Source organism: Lygodium microphyllum, chromosome 11 (assembly GCF_053477565.2).
Source record: "Lygodium microphyllum isolate KBCC chromosome 11, Lygodium_microphyllum_v1.1.10, whole genome shotgun sequence".
Lineage (NCBI taxonomy): Eukaryota > Viridiplantae > Streptophyta > Polypodiopsida > Schizaeales > Lygodiaceae > Lygodium > Lygodium microphyllum.
The window spans coordinates 10,099,634-10,117,502 of NC_141145.1; the positions used below are offsets into that span (position 1 = coordinate 10,099,634).

At 43.8% G+C, this 17,869-nt stretch overlaps 1 protein-coding gene across 2 annotated transcripts in view; it reads right to left on the bottom strand.

Annotated features, from left to right (window-relative positions):
• The window catches only part of LOC148028535 (Tetratricopeptide repeat (TPR)-like superfamily protein), a 191,204-nt gene that overhangs the window by 22,837 nt on the left and 150,498 nt on the right, over nt 1–17,869 (bottom strand). For both annotated transcript variants that reach the window (XM_087688817.1, XM_087688818.1), the window contains 3 exons: nt 17,799–17,850; nt 4,188–4,558; nt 4,001–4,095 (listed from right to left, as the gene is read on the bottom strand). In XM_087688817.1, coding sequence (XP_087544943.1) covers nt 4,001–4,095; nt 4,188–4,558; nt 17,799–17,850 — 518 coding nt within the window. The remainder of the gene's footprint in view (nt 1–4,000; nt 4,096–4,187; nt 4,559–17,798; nt 17,851–17,869) is intronic.

Here is a 17,869-nt window from a genome sequence, read left to right on the forward strand (position 1 = left end):
GAGGGCGGCGACTGTCAACAGGGCCCAGGTCCGACTGCAGGACGGGCAAGGCAGCAACTGTGCAGGGCAGGGGGCGGGCGCGGGCAGAAACCCTGACGCGCAGGGCCAAATGGGCGCAGGGCCAGACGGGCGCAGGAGGGCCAGACGGACGCAGGGGCAGACGGGCGCGCAGGGCCAGACGGGCGCAGGAGGGCCCGACGGACGCAGGGCCAGACGGGCGCAGGAGGGCCAGACGGACGCAGGGGCAGACGGGCACGCAGGGCCAGACGGGCGCAGGGCCAAACGGACGCACAGGGCCAGACGGGCGCAGGAGGAAGTGGAGGGCGGAACGTGACAGGTCAGACGACCTTCTGCAGGGCGACAGAATCAGGCGGCGCCAGCGCGATCCATCTCCCCGCCATCGCGATCTGTTCTCTTCTCTCACAGTAGTCTCTCACTATCTTCCCATCTCTCTCTCTCTCTCTTTTTTTCGTAAATCTCTCTCTCTCTCTCTCTCTCTCTCTCTCTCTCTCTCTCTCTCTCTCTCTCTCTCTCTACCTCTTTTCCAGAGAGAGAGGATACCTATGAGGCGGAGATCCTTAGATTGTTACATGATGCAGACCCCGACGTTCCATTACAGGAGCTGACTAGCAGTTCAGTGAGGCCCTACACATTGATGCAGGTGTAGCCTTCCCACACTCACGGCCCATACAGAGAGCCTCCACCGGGGGGACACCTCGGAACAACTGGTATGATGATGAGTGCCGTGAGACCAGAGCACGGCTACAGAGAGAGATAGCACTCAGGTCCACTACCCACAAACAGGCATAGATACTCTTTACACGCCTCACACGGTGGAAGAAGAGAACATTCTTGGCCCAACTGGAACGAGACCTATATCAGTTATTCCTGAGCCAGGACTCTAGAGAGGCTTGGAGGCTTTTCAGAGAGCATTGCCAGGCCACACCTATCACGTCCACCACTATATGGAAAGAGTATGCAGCTAGTCTCTATACTGTGGAGGGTCAGCCACCTCTTCCTGACCCACTTGAGTCTTGTCCAGAGACCACCATTTTCTTTACAGAAAGTAGGGTCCAAGAGGCCATTGACAGACTTAGCAGAGGAAAGGCACAAGATCATGATGGACTAGTAGCCGAGCACTTGATCCATGCTAGAGATTTGATGGCAGGATTTCTAGCTTACATGTTTAACAGAGCCATGTGTGAAGGTCTACCGGAAAGCTTGAGCACGAACACTATTGTGCCTATCCTCAAGTCATGGGACTCTACTCTACCTAGTGCCTACCCTCAAGTCAAGGAACCCTACTCTACCTAGTAACTATCGGACTATCATGGTTGGGCATACATTGGCTAAGTTATATGCTTCCATCCTAGAGCATGAGTTAAGCAGGTGGACAGAGAGGTGGGGTCTTAGAGCACAGGGACAGGCTGGCTTTAGGAGAGGCTTCACACATTGGATCACGTCCTCACACTCAAAGCAATCATTGAGGAGGGAAGGGCCCATGGCCAACGGGGACCTACTGCTACTTTGTGGACTTCCGCAAAGCCTTTAACATGGTACCGAGAGACACGCTGATACATAGATTGCATGCCATGGGAGTACCGAAAGAGCTCAATTGGGGTATTTTGGCACTGTATGAGAGAGTTGTGGGCAGAGTCCGAACACCTGAGGGCCTTTCGGCACCTATTTACTCCACCATTAGGGTGAAGCAAGGATGCCCCCTCTCTCCGACATGCCATTCATAGGTAATTTCTACACCTTGTACTCGCCTTATGTCTCTCCAAGTGATAATCTAGTTTAATAGGAGAGGTCTAAGAGAGGGGTTTGATGAATTAACACACCAAAATCCATGCATGTATGGAAAACAACTCACACATTTCTATATCTATACTTACTTACCTATACGTTTATGATATTGCTTGCTCCACTAGCTGACACTTGGATACGTCTCCTATTGTATGCAAATGACATTGTATTGATAGCTGACTCTCCAAAGGGTCTATAGAGACACTTGGATGCATTATACTCCTATACTTTGGACAGTGGGCTTTCAGTGAACCTTGGTAAAACCAAGGTGATGGTATTTAATACTACACCACAGTGGATCAGGAGATCAGCACCTAAATTCACATATGGATATGAGGAGCTAGAGTATGTGGATTCTTATACACACCTGGGAGTCTTATTCACAGGGCCCACCTTTTCTATGCGAGAGGTAGCAGACACTAGACTGACTCGCATATACACAGCACTAGGTGGTTTGGAGAGAATGTGGTCACAGGTGCAATTCCAAGAACCCCGCACCAAGCTATGACTCTTCGATACACTGGTCACATCCACACTACTTTATGGAGTACAGATATGGGGGCCCAGTCTTGACCACCATAGCAGATCAGGGTGCACTTGTGATGGGGATGGAGATTGATGGAGAAACCCCTAGTGTCCATGATATCTAGGATGATCAAATGTAAGGCCTCAGTGCCACATGAGATCATCAGAGCCGAGCTAGTAGCTACACCGATTGTGGTAAAGGTCCTCACCCGATCGGTCACATATATACATAGCCTACACAGGTATGCACGGTTGGCCCTTAAGTCCTCCAAGCAGCTTGCCAGAGAGGGTGATACTTCATGTTGGTATGCACAGATGTCGGCCTGGTTTAAGCTGCATGGCTTTAGCATGGACAAGTTACCCCCCTTCCAGTACTCCCTTGATGCACCATCTCTTGATCTGAGCAGGTTAGAGATTCGCAAGATCATCAGAATGGATCTTACCCAGTTGGATATCAGGCGGACATGGTTGATGCCAGGGCAGGAGCTAGGGACAAAGATGGCTTTCTGCCGCAAGCATTCCCTTCATACTGCAGATGATGGATTTATTGCTCGCCCAAGATACATGGACACCCACCTTTCCCATGGGATCAGATGTACTATTGGCCAGTTGCGCACCTCCTCACACCAACTGGAGATTGAGACTGGCAGATATAGATCCATCCCATCAGAGGAGTGCATATGCCAGATATGCCAATTAGAGCCAGAGACAGAGGAGCATTATATCTGCTGCTGCCCAACGTATTATGAGGTCCATGGTCGTTTCCACTGTCTTTTTAGAGATGGATTTACCGTCAAGTGGGAGAGGACAACAAGAGGAGGAAATAAGACTGTGCAGTGACAATCACAAGGGATCAATGATAATGGTTTTTCAAGGGAGAAGTTGCTGATAGTTCGCAGGGTGATGGCGCAGTTCGGCAGGAGACGTCATTGTGTTTCTCATTTTTTTCCTCTCTTACAATAATACTAAGGTTTAAAAGTTTTAAAACTCACCCCCTCCTATGTGCTAGTTCATGCAGAGGGGGGGGAGCAACATTACACATGGTGTCCTCTTGAATCGTGTGAAGATCCCAAAGGATGTAGATGAACCATCATTACTTGGAATAAAAATACTATCAATTTCCATTTAGCGCACTTCAACCATATGGTTACACATAGCTAATCTAAGACTTCGCATCCCACTTTACACACACCGTACTATGATCGGACAACAAAGCATATCAAGCTTCATCAGATCTGTACCATTCTTTCTCATGCAGCAATTCCTTAACACAGAATCCTGCTCCAGTCCAGCTTCTAACATCTTCATGGGGCCAGCTGCAGAGGAAAGAGAGAAAAAGAACAAGGGGTACAAAAGTAGGGCCAACGACCAATAAAGAGGCAAGCAGTTAGCACACGAGCTTCCATTTCCACAGAGACGTCCTTGTGCACACAAGCACTTGCACATGCACACAAACACGTGCACACATGCAAAGTTGCCATAAAGCACTAGCCCAAATGTTACCACATTTACAATTTCATATACTTGACCTTTGATAGTAACATGTCTGTGAAAACAATATTTTACACCTATTTTTACAATCTTACCTTTCAAAGACATACTTGACCCACTTTCCACTAATGACCTAGATAATCACAGCTTTCTTTCAAAAGTAGCAAGCATGGCAGACCTGATCAGCAAACTGTCAGGGTATAAATGCAGTGTTTTCTCAAGTGATTTGATGGCATTGCTGTAATCCAAATCTCCAGGAAGCCCTTCGCCAAGCTGTTATTTGAGAAATGAAATGTGAGGACAACTTTATTATTTTTGGTCACCTACACAAGAAAAAATCGGAGAAGCACAAAAATAGAGCTCACCTGCAAGCTCACAGCAGCAAGATAACCATACTCAGCACCCTTGTCATGATTTGAGAGTAAAGGATAGTTTTCCATCATGTTAGAGAGAACCTTGTACAACCCACCAATACTTGCTATAGCAAAGGCCGTCATTGCGAGTCTTATTTCCCATTTCGCATTTAAAAGTGTTGAGTCTATTTCTTCCACTGCAGCAGAAGGTCCAGACAAAGAATACACGAACTTGGTAATCAAAATAGTCGATGCAGATATCTCCATAGGATCATATGCTTTCTTTCTGGACAACTTAGAAAAAGAGAGTGCCAATGCCTTCTTTCCTAACTGCCACAATGCAGTAGCATAACCCCTAAGAGCACTGCTGTCCTCCAGATCACCTGGACAAGTAAAATATCCTTGAAGTTTTAGTGAAAGCCTATTCCACACAAAACCCAATAAAAAGATGTTTTCTCTGGACTGCAGATGTAAACACGCTGGTACCAAACACATATATATTACAAACAGAAACGTGACCAATCTGGATGTCTATAATACAAAACCATGTGCAACTCAAAGTGAAAGAAGAGCGAAGATCACAAATGTGCAGGTACCATCCTGGTTCTAATGTTGTATCATCCAATCTTCTCAAGAAGTCAGCCTCATCCAAACCATTATTGGTTGATGCTGGCATCGCACTCATCTTCCTCATCTCTATCCTCATCCCAATCTACTGGTGCACCAAGAAACTATCCTTGGGACGCTCTAGAAAGGGGTTCTCTCAAAAGCCACCCCTCTAGGTCCCTCTACAGTCACTGAAGAGGCCTTTGAGATGCTTAGTAGCTCCAGCCATCCATTATGCATATTGCTGGATTCAAGGCCAAGTATCGTCTCTGTCACACCCTAATACCCTCACAAGATCCTATAACTCTGACTAATCCAAATCATCTCCCATAAGTCTCCAACCCCCTACAGTTCCTAATTCATAACCTCGAAAAAGTGCAATAACATGTGATATACCACATGGTGGCCATGGCCAGTAAAAACAAATTAGCTCCACCGCCCATCCTCATAAAAAGAACCGCATAGAGCTCCAGTACAAGAGCTTCTACCTAATGCTGAAGACTAAGGTTGCTAGGTGCTGCTCTAAGTTGAATTCAATGCCCACATGAGACCAGAGATACCTTGAGGCTTGTGAAGGTAGGCAAACCTGAATCATAGTCCATGATACTTCGCTGCTAAAGAAAACTTGTTTGGATAGGTAAATGATATCCACGACAAGAAGAAATAACCTAAGCCTGGTAGCCTTGGCAAGCATCTTGTATGCAATCCCTTGCAAAGTGATTGGTCTCCACTAAGTGATCTCCAATGTGTCTCCATTACCTTTGGGGATGAGGTGAATCAACCCCTCAGATAGCCTCCCTGGCATATTTCCTCACATAATAAACTCTGGAAAGGCTACATGCCGTCACTAGTAAGTTCCCAATAACTCAAGAGGAAGGCCATGTCCCATCCAATACCACCTAGGCACTTGCTTGAGGCCAATGCAACTAGAGCTTTTGCATGCCACTCCTTTAAGTAAGAGAGAGTATACTCATGCTCTCAATAGTCACCCTCCTCATGCTCTGCAACATTCTCTCTGTTTCTCTTGTAACTTTGCAATCTGGTCATGGATCCTAGCAAGGTTGTATATTAAATTGTGGCTACCTACCCAACCTCCTAAGGACCTTGGGCCTAGGATCTGTCTTGGCTCTTGAGTTTCTTGACTTGTTGTCTTAACTGCCTTGTCGACGTAATGCAGAACCAATCTTTGTTCACCCCATCCCCTGCTCAAGTCTAAAAGAAAGCCTACACATGATACTATTAGCACTCATGTTTGTCATTCTTTGTCATCTCCTACCTATGAGCCTCAGTCTAAGTCTCAGAGGACGACTTTTGGAGCTCGGACATGTCTGTCATGTGTTTTGATGGGGAAGGCTACTCGCTCTAGAGTGGCTGCCTAAATGCATTTCTTTTGTTTGTCGAGTTCCAATGTCTTTTCCATGGATAGCTTTTCTATTCCCAAGCTGTCCACACCTACCAAACATTGCCCTTGACAATCCGCATCTTTTGGTCACCATTTGGCATTTTTCATGCATTTATTGTGCCACAACCAGCATTAAATGCTGGTCGGCCAGCATTTTTATGGCATTTCCAACCACAAGTCGGCCAGTTTAGGGATTTTGTGGCTATTTATATCTGTCCCCGCTTGGCAATCATTCATCTCAATCAGTCTTCTTCCTCTCCAACAGGTGCACACTCCAACACTCTGTCTCCTCTGTGCTCATTTCTGCCATCCTCATCAGCCTGATCTAGTGCCCTCAATGACACTGTGGGCTGCGTGCAGGGACTGATCAGTCTCCTTCCGCTTTTCTGCTTGCATCAACATTCTTTCTTGTTCAATGCAGATTTCATTCTTCTTTTCTTGTAATCTCTCTATGTTCCTTTGTCTCTCTGCTTTCATTCCTTTCCGTTGCGCACTCTCACATGGTATCAGAGCATGGTATCATTGTTTGAGAGAGGCACAAAGTCCGTGATTCAAGTAGAGGAGGCCATCCACATCTGCATTTGCTGAAAACGCAAGCTTCTACTGTGTTGGTGACATCATTTGGTGGCCAAGCAACTGCTTCTGTGGACTACGACATCATCAGGCGACATCAACCAAGTGTAGGCGACTGCTTCTAGGCATCAGGCGACACATCTCCATCAATGTTTTGTTCAACGCAACCTTTTGGGTGGTGGCGACAATTTCCTTGCTAGGCGACAGTCATTCTCCAATCAAACGCAACCTTGGTGAAGCAAGCAACAACATACTAATCAGCGTTTTGTGCTTTTCGCAATCTTCTATGCACCAACAATAGCTTTTCACCCTCTGGCGCACCTTCTACATCGAGATCTTAGCATCCTCTCGCCCGTTTGTTCGGGACCCTCTCCTCCCTATTCTCTCCATGTCTCACAAAACGTCCGTTCTGTAGGCCTCCATATCCCATCCATGGCACCCTCTATGCAAGTGCTTGTACTCTCTTCTTTACCCAAAGACGACCAGCTTGATGGTTCAAACTATTCGCTTTGATCGTGATAGCTAGAGTGTGTCCTTGATACCTTTGATCTTTGGGAGTTTGTTACCCCCCCTATTCCCCGTCCAGTGGAGGATCCCACCGTTGGATCATCGATGGATTGTGCAGCCTTATGGGATCATCTCAACTCTAGAGCCCGATCCTTCCTCTTCATGACCTTAGAGGATTTTGTCCTAGTGCACATGTGCAGGTTGTGGAAAGCAGCAGAACTATGGACAAAGCTTGCTTCTTTGTACCATCAAAAGACATTTGCCCACAGGATTACTCTCGAGAAGAAATTACAGATACTCACTGCTAATGATTCTCCTTCCATAAAGGATCATATTAACAAGTTGGAGGATATAAGAAATAAGCTTGTGTCCCTTGGCAAGATTTTCTTCAAAGGATATGGCTATGATTCTTTTGACTTAGCAACTATGTCCCTGGCTTTATATCTTCTACACCAACCTTCTTACATCAAGGAACCGTAAGAAGCTTCTACAGAAGGGGCTTGCCTTGCTTGTTTTGGAGCATGATGAAGAGCGTTGTCAAAGGGTTTTCTGTTCATGGCATAAAACATGGAGTTCTTATGTTTGCAGAAGAACTTCATTAGGATCCACATAAGAAACTTTCATACATAATTCAGTCATTATTCCCTTACATTTAACTTAGATGTCATTTAATCTCATAAGTTCCTTTGTAACTTGACATGCAATTTTCAATTTGTATCAAGAAAAATAGCAATGATAGTGTATATGAGGACCTTCAACTTGATCAACAGGTGGTAATTGATAGTTTACAGGCTATGTCACATTGGTTTAAGAAATTTATTAGCTTGGAAGATCCAACTGTTGTCAAGAGCACTCCAAAGTTGACTAGGTCCACAAAAGACACGGAGTAATAGTTGCAAAGGACTTATATGACTTGTATATGATTTATGTGGACTCTTTTTTGTGTGGAAGAAGGAGAGGAGTGCAGCCCGCGTTTTGCGGCGGATTTTTCGGGCCTGCACACCTGTGGAAGATGGAGGGAGAGTTGAAGACTATGGTGAATGCTCCAAAGCATGCAAACAGAAAGAAAACTGAAGATCAAGAGAAGATACAAACAAAGAAGGTAAGAGTCCTTTTGCCCCATCCATTTGGTAACACAAAAATGAGTGGTATGACAGTCCATGAAAGGGAAAAACGGAGATAAAGTATTCAGCCTGCTCTTATGAGCGTCTTCCTCCATTCTCTTACCATATTCGTGTACCATTGAAGCCCTTCTTGTGCCCAAGTACTTGAGTGACTTTGGGGCAAGTCAAGATGTGATTTTTGCCAATGTATGGGCTGAATAGGCTCTCCCAAAACTGTCATAAACAGGGCAGCCATTAAAACTCATTCATTTGAAGGGGTTTCTTAAAATCTAATTACTTCCTAGTGTAGACCCGGTGGTAGACCTTCGACCCCCAACACGACGACAGCGTGCCAGAGAGGTTGCCAGTCGATCCACCTCCACAAAAGCTTTTGTTACAAGTTCAAGAGAGGGGAAGAAGAAGAAAGGGAAGTCAAAGGCTAAAAGACACGAGAGTTCTTCAGGTTCTGACTCTGATTCAAAGAAGCCTAAATGTCCATATTGTGAGAAGGAGACACATCCAAAGGAGAAATATTGGAAGAAATACCCTCACCTTCATCAAGGAGTGAAGGATGGAGCTAAAACATTCGAGCCTTCTACCTCTCCTCCAACAGTTACCCATGAGTCAATGTTCCTTCATATTCTTTAGGAGCCCTTTTCAATGGTTGCCTCATCTTCTAAGAGGCCTTGGCTGGTTGATTGTGAAGCTTGTAGTCATATGACTCCACGAAGTGATTTGTTGGAGGATCTATGCCCTTCTCAGGGTTCACTCACTCTTGGTAACATTGTATTGGTGCCTATTAGTGGTGTAGGCACTTTGCCTTTGTTTCCCGACCACGCTTTGCGCTCCCTTTCACAAACCCTTTATATTCTGGACTTCGGCTTTCCACTCATCTCAGTTTATGGCCTTCCTAGGCTCGGTACTGTTGAGTGTAAAGTCCCTTCGTCTCCTTGTAAATAGTCTTACGGGTGTCAACACATCCTTATTGCACCTTGTACCCTAACATATAAATACAATCTTTTATTCTTTGTGTACCATCACGAACTGGTACAGCTATCTCTGCTTTCACTCCCTCTAACTCTGAGCTCAGCTCTACAGCTCATGCCTTGATCTCGCACTCCATTGCGCACTCTTCCCTTCAAACTGGTATCAGAGCACAAAGTGCATGCTTCTCGAGGTCAAAGGGAGCTTGTGAACAATCGAGACCAAGAGACAGGTCCAAGGTGACGTGGACCAACAAGAGCAGGCACACCTCGGGCAAGCAATCAATGGGACTACTAACTGATGGGCGCCAGGTGTAACCAACCACCGCACAAGAACTGCACGTGACGAGGACCAGGGAGATGGGCACTATGGTGCTCCAGGTCGAGCGAGCAGTTGACAACCAGCGCGGGCGAGAGCAGGCAATCGACAAGACTAATGGGCGACAGCTTTGCGAAAGTCAACACAAGCGACTTCACAACTCAGAGGCGACAGGTCCAATTGACAAACAGGTAATAGGCCGGCAGGGTTCCAAGAACGCAACTAAAGGGTCGCACGTTTGGCACGCAGAGCTAGACGATGGACTGACGCCATCTAACGGGCACGTCAACGGACCTCATCACTCCTTTTTTTTTTGTCACAAAAATTTGGTTTTTTTCCTCCAAAATTCTCCTTGAATTTCCCCTTGGCCTGACTGAGGTTCACGCACGTAAGCATAAAATTCAGATTTGTGCATATTTATGCCCAAAAATGTGGGGCTTTTCAGATTGAGTGCTGCTCATGCAAAATTGAGGCATGTGCGTCAGAAATTCCAGACATTGTGCACATTCGAATCGGGGATTTCGCCAAATTTACTGAAATTTTGCTCATTTGAGTGAAATTTCTCAACATTGGATCCATAAAATTTGGGGCTTTTGTTGTATTCGTGAAATTTTGTTTAGCTGAGTTAGATTGGCTGACATTGGTGCACAATTGGACCCGAGAAATTTGGGGCTTTTGCAAAATTTTGTGAATTTTTGCTAATTTTGCCCGTTTTATGCTTTCGAAAACATGTATTAATGCAATTGGGGCAGATCGATTAGTGAAATTTTGGGGCTTCTGCTGAAATTTGTGGATTTTGGCAAACTTAATGCGTGAAATGCACTTTGGGAATATTGCTGAAGCAATCTTGTGATTATAAGCAGAGTAATTTGAGCATTTTTATCTCCCGTTTGTGAGATTTTGGAGAAATTGCAAAGATTTCTTGGTGTTTTGGGTATCAGAAGATGATACGAGCACATACGTATGCAGTACACATGTTGGACAGCTCCTATTGAGTTGATGTATTGCTGATTATTCATGTTGCAGCAGTCTTAGTGATCATTTGCAGATCTGGGATTGTTGCAAATGTATTTTTGGTGATATTGCTGAAGTGGGAGTTAACTGGCATTGATGTATGCATTTAATGTATGCTGAAATTGCAGTCATACTGCTGAAAGTCATTCATTCTACTGCTCTGCATGTACTTGGACTGAATCTTGCTATTCTTTGCTGAAAAATTGGGCTGAAATCAGCTGAATATTCAGCTCATTTTTGCTGTCAAAAATTACAGCATTGAATTCCTGGTTTATTGTTGAAAAATGGCTGCAAATGCTTCTAGCAGGCAATGACACTAAATCCCTCTTTGAAATCAAGAGGTTTGATGGCACTGGCTTTGACTTGTGGAAGGATAGGATGCAAGGTATTTTGTTTCTCAAGGACTGTGAAGATGCTCTCTTGGAGACTAAGCTTGCAGCTATAACAGATGTGGATTGGGCTAGACTTAATAAGAAGGCCATTGCATACATTAAGATGGTGTTAGTTTGCCCCTAGGACCATTAATTGGCCATTAATGTCAGTGGTGACACTAGGGACTAGGCATTAATTAAAGGATTAATGCTTGTCCAAGGGTCAATTAATGCATGGGACCACTTTAGGTTGCAAATGGCCTAGCCAATTAATTTTTGAATGGGCAAGGTCAATTTTTTGGGCATGGATTAAGGGCTGAATTAATTAATTCTGAAAATTAATTAAATAGCTGAAAATTGTTGAAAATGGATTAAGAAAACTGCCACTTGGCAAAACTTTCCCATGCAAATGGGGGAAAGGCTAAATAGGGCTGAAGGGAGAGGGAAATCTCGTTTTTTCTATTTTTTTTCCTTTGGAGCTGTTGGAAAGAGGTGTTAGACTGTTGCTGCTAGCTTTTGGGGCCAATTCCCAGCCATTGGAGACCATTTTGGTGATGGAGATTGCATATTCTTGACCTTGGGAAGCTGACAATTGCTACTATGCACTTTCTCCTGGAGATCACAGTCTCTGATGCTCCTATTGTTGTTGGTGCATCTGTTTGGGGCTGGTACAGCAGGGCAACAACTAATTCTGATCAGTTCTTCGCGACAAATCTCAAAATTTTCTCTCTCTACAGCATTCTCTCATCTCCTTCAGCCTATGCTCAGCCATTCTCAGCAATTCTCAGCCATTCGGAGGAGATCTCAGCCATTTTTGGTGGGCTGATCTGTAATTTCTGCAGAAAACCCTAATTCACAGCAGAAATTAGGGTTTAGCAGCCACCTTGGGATCCGTGCCAGAGATCGAAGGCTCGAGGGACTGAAATCAACAACTAATAATTGAAGATTATCAAGGGATTTCAAGAGCCAGCCCATCCCGAATTGATTCAGGGCAGCATTTGGCTAGCCAAGGGTCAAATTGGAGAAGAAGTCCTGGGTGATCTACTGTCCAAGAATGTTATGGTAAAGTGTGTATTTCATTTTATATGCATTTATTTATTGCTGTAATTAACTCTTAAATCAGGTTATCACCACCCATTCCAAGAAGGAAGGCTGGTTTCAGCAAACAACAAGATGTCACATGCTATCAGTGTGGGCATAAAGGGTATAAAAAGCCCGATTGCCAGTACTTCAAGAAAGAGCAAGAAAGAAAGAAACAGCAGGGTAAGAAAAAGAAGGATGATAAGAAAGATGATGACTCCTCTTCCTCAAAAGAAGTTGCAAAGGCGAATATTGCATCCAATGTGGTCATTGAAGAGCTTCCTGACACTGAAGAGATACTTGTTGCAGCCTCATGTAATGATCTAGATATTATGGCAGCAGCAGGTGATATGCACATAACCAAAGAGGAGGTAATTGATGCCTTACTTTCAGCTCATGATGGGGATAGTGGACAACGGTGCCTCTTTTCATGTTACCCCCTCCTTGGAGTCATTTTCCGAATACATAGCAGGTTGCCTAGGCAAGGTTTACTTGGGTAATAACTATCCATGTGAGATAGAGGGTGTTGGCACCATTCACTTGGCTCTTGAAAATGGCCAAGAGCAACATTTTGTAGGATGTCAGATTTGTACCTGGCATAAAGAAAAATCTACTATCAGTTGGGCAGCTTGATGCTAAAAGATATTTTACTACCTTTGGTGGTGGATCTTGGAAGGTCCATAAGGGCTCTATGCTGATTGTTAAAGGCAGCAAAAGGGGAACTTTATATTACTTGCATTGTGAACCATTACCTGGCAAGTTCTTGGCTGTGGTGAAGTCCATTCACAGATGGAGCTTTGGCACAAAAGACTTGGTCATGTGAGCCAAAAAGGCCTTCAGGTTTCTCCTCTTTAGGGAGATTTGATATAAAAGGCTCTAGTCTCGAATTTTGTAATGATTGCTTATATGGAAAACATGTGAAGTCTCCTTATTGCTCTGGTGTCATTAAGAAGTCTAATGCTCTTGACTTAGTACACTCTAATGTGTGCACTATGCTTGTTAATTCATATGGGGGTGCACGCTACTTTGTTACTTTCATTGATGATTTCAGTAGAAAGTCATGGGTATATGTACTTAAAAGCAAAAGGGAAGTGCTAGATGCTTTTGAAAAGTTTCATGCTTTTGTTACCACACAAAAATTGCTTAAGTTGAAAGCCATAAGAACAGATAATGGGGGTGAGCATGTCTCAAATGAATTTAACAAGTTTTGTGAGATGCATGGCATTAAGAGGGAGTTGACAGCCCCTTATAATCTTGCATCAAATGGCGTGGCTAAAAGATTTAATCACACACTTTGTGAGAGGGTCAGATGCATGCTGTCCATAGCTAATCTCCCGCAGCAGTTTTGGGGAGAGGCTCTTAAAACTGCAATTCATGTATGCAATCGCTCTCCCAATCGTGCATTGAAAAAAGGCATTCCTAAAGAGGTTTGGTCTGGCAAACTTGCTTCATGTAACCATTTGCGTGTCTTTGGTTGTGATGCCTTTGTGCATGTACCTATAGAACAGAGGACCAAACTAGACATGGAATCCATCAAGGGCATCTTCATGGGATATGGAGAAGAGGGAGAGATGGGTTATAGAGTTTGGCTTCCTCAAGACATGAAGATTGTACGCAACCGAGACGTAGTATTTAATGAGGTAAAGTTGCTGAAAAATGCTACACATGGTGATCCTGACAAAAAGAAGGTCAATTTTCAGTATGAACAGCCAGCCATTCAGCAGCCATTAGCTGAAAATTCTGTCCCTTTTGATGCTGAAAATGAGCAGCAACCTATTGTGCTACAGCCCAAAGATCATGGACAGCAAATAGATGCACAGGATGAACTAGGACAGCAAGAACATGCTGAAAACAGATTACAGTAGCAAGAAAATGCTAAAAATCAGCCACCTGGTAATGGTGTACACATTCCTCAGGATGTAGGCCCATTGTGTCTGATAATACAGATCATTGGGTAAGAAGGTCTACGCGTGTCAGAAGGCAGCCACAGAGGTTTCAGCCATCTTTGGATTGCATTTTGTTGACTGATGAGGGTGAGCCTCTGACATTTAAAGACGCACAATCATGTGAAAACAAGAGAAAGTGGGAGCGCTATGCAGGAAGAGATGAAGTCTCTATATGCAAATAACACATGGGAGCTTGTACATTTGCCCAAGGACAGGAAAGCTATTCCTAAAAAATGGGTTTACAGAGCGAAATGTATTGATGGGAAGCCCAAGTACAAGGCACAGATGGTTGCCAAGGGCTATACACAGAAGGAAGGCATTGACTTCCAGGAGGTCTTTTCACCAGTGGTGAAGATGACTTTATTCCGCGTTTTGTTTGCTCTCACTGCATCCTTGGATTTAAAGTTGGATCACATGGATGTAAAGACTGCTTTTCTTCATGGTGACTTGGATGAAGACCTGTACATGAAGCAACCTGAAGGATTTATTATTCCAGGAAAAGATCATTTGGTTTGTAACCTGAAACGCAGCTTATATGGGCTGAAACAAGCCCCTAGACAATGGTACATTTAAATGCAATCATGCAGATTACTACTTATACACTAAAAAGGCTGATGATGGAAGCCTTATTGTGCTTGTTTTATATGTGGAGGACATGCTGATTGCAGAACAGCATAATAGTACTTTGAATGCTCTTAAAAGGCAGCTGAGTTCAACCTTCTCAATGAAAGATTTGGGGCAGCTGATCTTGGACATGCACATTAAAAGAGGCAGAAAGCAATGTTTGTTGTTTCTCTCACATGACAAGTACATCAGTAAAGTATTTGACAGGTTTAATATGGTTGATGCTAAGCCTCTTGGTGTGCCTTTACCACCACATACAAAGCTTAGCAAAGTTGATTGCCCTAAGGATGATGCACTTGCTAGTGCCATGAAGGGTATACCTTATGCATCAACTTGTGGATCTTTGATGTATGCCATGGTTGCAACTCGCCTTGACATTGCTCATGCAATGGGAGTTGTTAGTAGATTCATGTCTAATCCTGGCAAGTCACATTGGGAAGCAGTGAAATGTATGTTCAGATATTTGAAAGGTACACAAGAAAAATATATATGCTATGGAAAGGGTACACTAGAGTTACAACGATTTTGTGATTCAGACATGGCAGGAGATCTTGACACTAGAAAATCTACAAGTGGGTATGTTTTTTCTTTGGCTGGTGGAGCTATCTCTTACTGTTCAAGATTGCAGAAAATTGTGGCACTGAGTACTACAGAGGCTGAATATATTTCAGCCACAGACGCTTCCAAGGAAACTATTTGGCTTGGCCGTTTGGTCAAGGATTTTGGTCTTTCTTCACGTACTCCAGTGCTTGGTTGTAATAGCCAGAGTGCAGTATGTCTGGCTAAGAATGCCATGTTCCATGCACGTACCAAACACATAGATGTTCGGTATCACTTTATTCGACAAGTCTTGGATGATGGTCTTGTCACACTGACTAAGGTCAAAACCCAAGATAACCCTACAAATGTTCTCACTAAGTGTCTTGCAAAGGCTCAACATGAGCATTGCATTCGTTTTGTGGGAGTTAGCTAGCTTAGAGGTACCACTTCGGGCCTCTGACTGGGAGGTTGTTGGGTGTAAAGTCCCTTCGTCTTCGTGTAAATAGTCTTACGGGTGTGAATACACCCTTATTGTACCTTATACCCTAACATATAAATACATTCTTTTATTCTTTGTGTACCATCACGAACTGGTACACCTATCTCTCCTTTCACTCCCTCTAACTCTCAGCTCTGCTCTGCAGCTCACGCCTCGATCTCGCACTTCATTGCGCATTCTCCCCTTCAGGTACCCGAGTCATCGAGCATGCCGTTTGTATTGAGGATTCTTCTACAAGGGTTGTTATCGCGATAGGTTGGTAGGAGAGCGAGCTTTATAGGCTCCATTCCCCTTCTCTTACACAGGGTCCTCCAAAGCGGTCTTGGTGTTGTGGCTATGGATTCCTTGGCCCCTAATGTTTCAAAGGGGGTTTTCCAGGATTGTGAGGAGCTTCTTCATCAACAATCTACATCGACCAACTTCATCAACATTGGCATTCCTCTTGCCACCCCAAGATCTTTTTCTTCCTTGGCCTTCTGCAACATCGAGGATCTGAGAGGGGGTGTTACCAGTCATGTTTGTCATGCTTTGTCATCTCTTGCTTGTGAGCCTCAGTCTGAGTCACACAAGGACTCTTGGAGCTCTAACACGTCTATCATGTGTTTTGATGGGGAAGGGTACTCACTCTAGAGTGGCTATCTAAATGCATTTCTTTTGTTTGTTGGGTTCTAGTGTGTTTTCCATGGGCAATTTCTACATTTCCTAGCTATCCACTCTTGCCAGACATTGTCCTTGCCAATTGGGATTTTTTGAAGGCGATTTGGCATTTTTCAAGCATTTATTGTGCCAAGACCAGCATTAAATGCTGGTCAATCAGCATTTGTGGCATTTCCAACCATAGGTCAAACACTTTAGGGATTTTGTGGCTATTTATAGATATTCCCCACTTGGCAATCATTTATCTTAGTCAGTCTTCTTCCTCTCTAGCAAGTGTACACTCTGTCTCCTCCATGCTTAGTGCTACCATCGTTATCAGCCTGATCCGGTGCCCTCACTGATGCTATGGCCTGCATGCAAGGACTGATCAGTCTCCTTCTGCTTTCTCATTTGTATCAGCATTCTTTCTTGTTCAATGCAGATTTCATTCTTCTTTTCTTGCAGTCTCTCTTTGTTCCTTTGTCTCTATGATTCCATTCCTTTTCATTCCACACTCTCACAGATACTTATATTCCCATCTAGTTTTCTTCATGGCATCTACCTCTACTTCAGTAGTGTGTATCCTCTCAACCACCGCCTTGGACACCTCTCCTCTTCTAAACTTCCCCTTTTAACAACGAACTGATCTAGGCAAGTATAGTGGCAACATTGTAGCTACAAATAGAACACTGTCACATTATCCATGCTAGCTTTCTAACCATCTCCAAATAGACATTTTGGAGGAGATTCACTTTATCCCATCCTATCATAGAGGAGCTCCCATCCTTCTGACATAATCCTATGAGGGACATTGTAAATAGTAGGAGAACCATAAGCTCTTGCCCACATTGATCACTCCATTGTTGTGTTATGATTGTTTTGTTGTTCTCTAGAATTCCATGGTAGGAAAAATACCACATATCATTCGCACATGGCACAAAAGTCTAATCAGGCATTTATTATGGATTTGTTCATTTTATGCAATAAATGTTTTACATTAATATGACTTTGTGTGTTCTAAATGCAATAAATTCACTATCTTTTTTCTAACCCACTGTGTGGTCCATGATTGGAATACACCCATTTGTGGCCAACTCTTCATGTGCTATTATAACTAGATCCCTGTGAATGTAGGAAAGCAAATTCAAATAGATAAATATAGACCTAATTCCCAAGGGCTACTTCAGAAGAGCAACAACCAGATCAAACTTTTAATGATAACAATCTACAACTAGGCATTCCAATCAAATCTCTGACATTGAGGGAGAACATAAGGGTTCATGACTATTAGGAAATTCAACTGAAATCCACAACACCAATCATAAAAGAAGTTTAAAGTATAGTACATATAGTTTTTGATTCGGCAAATTATCTTATGTCCAGAAAGAACAAGAATTTCTATTAATGACAGAAAGCATGCCTGATTTTGCAACCATTTCATATTCTTCAACAGCATCTTGCACATGTCCAGCCTGCATTAAACTACCTGAT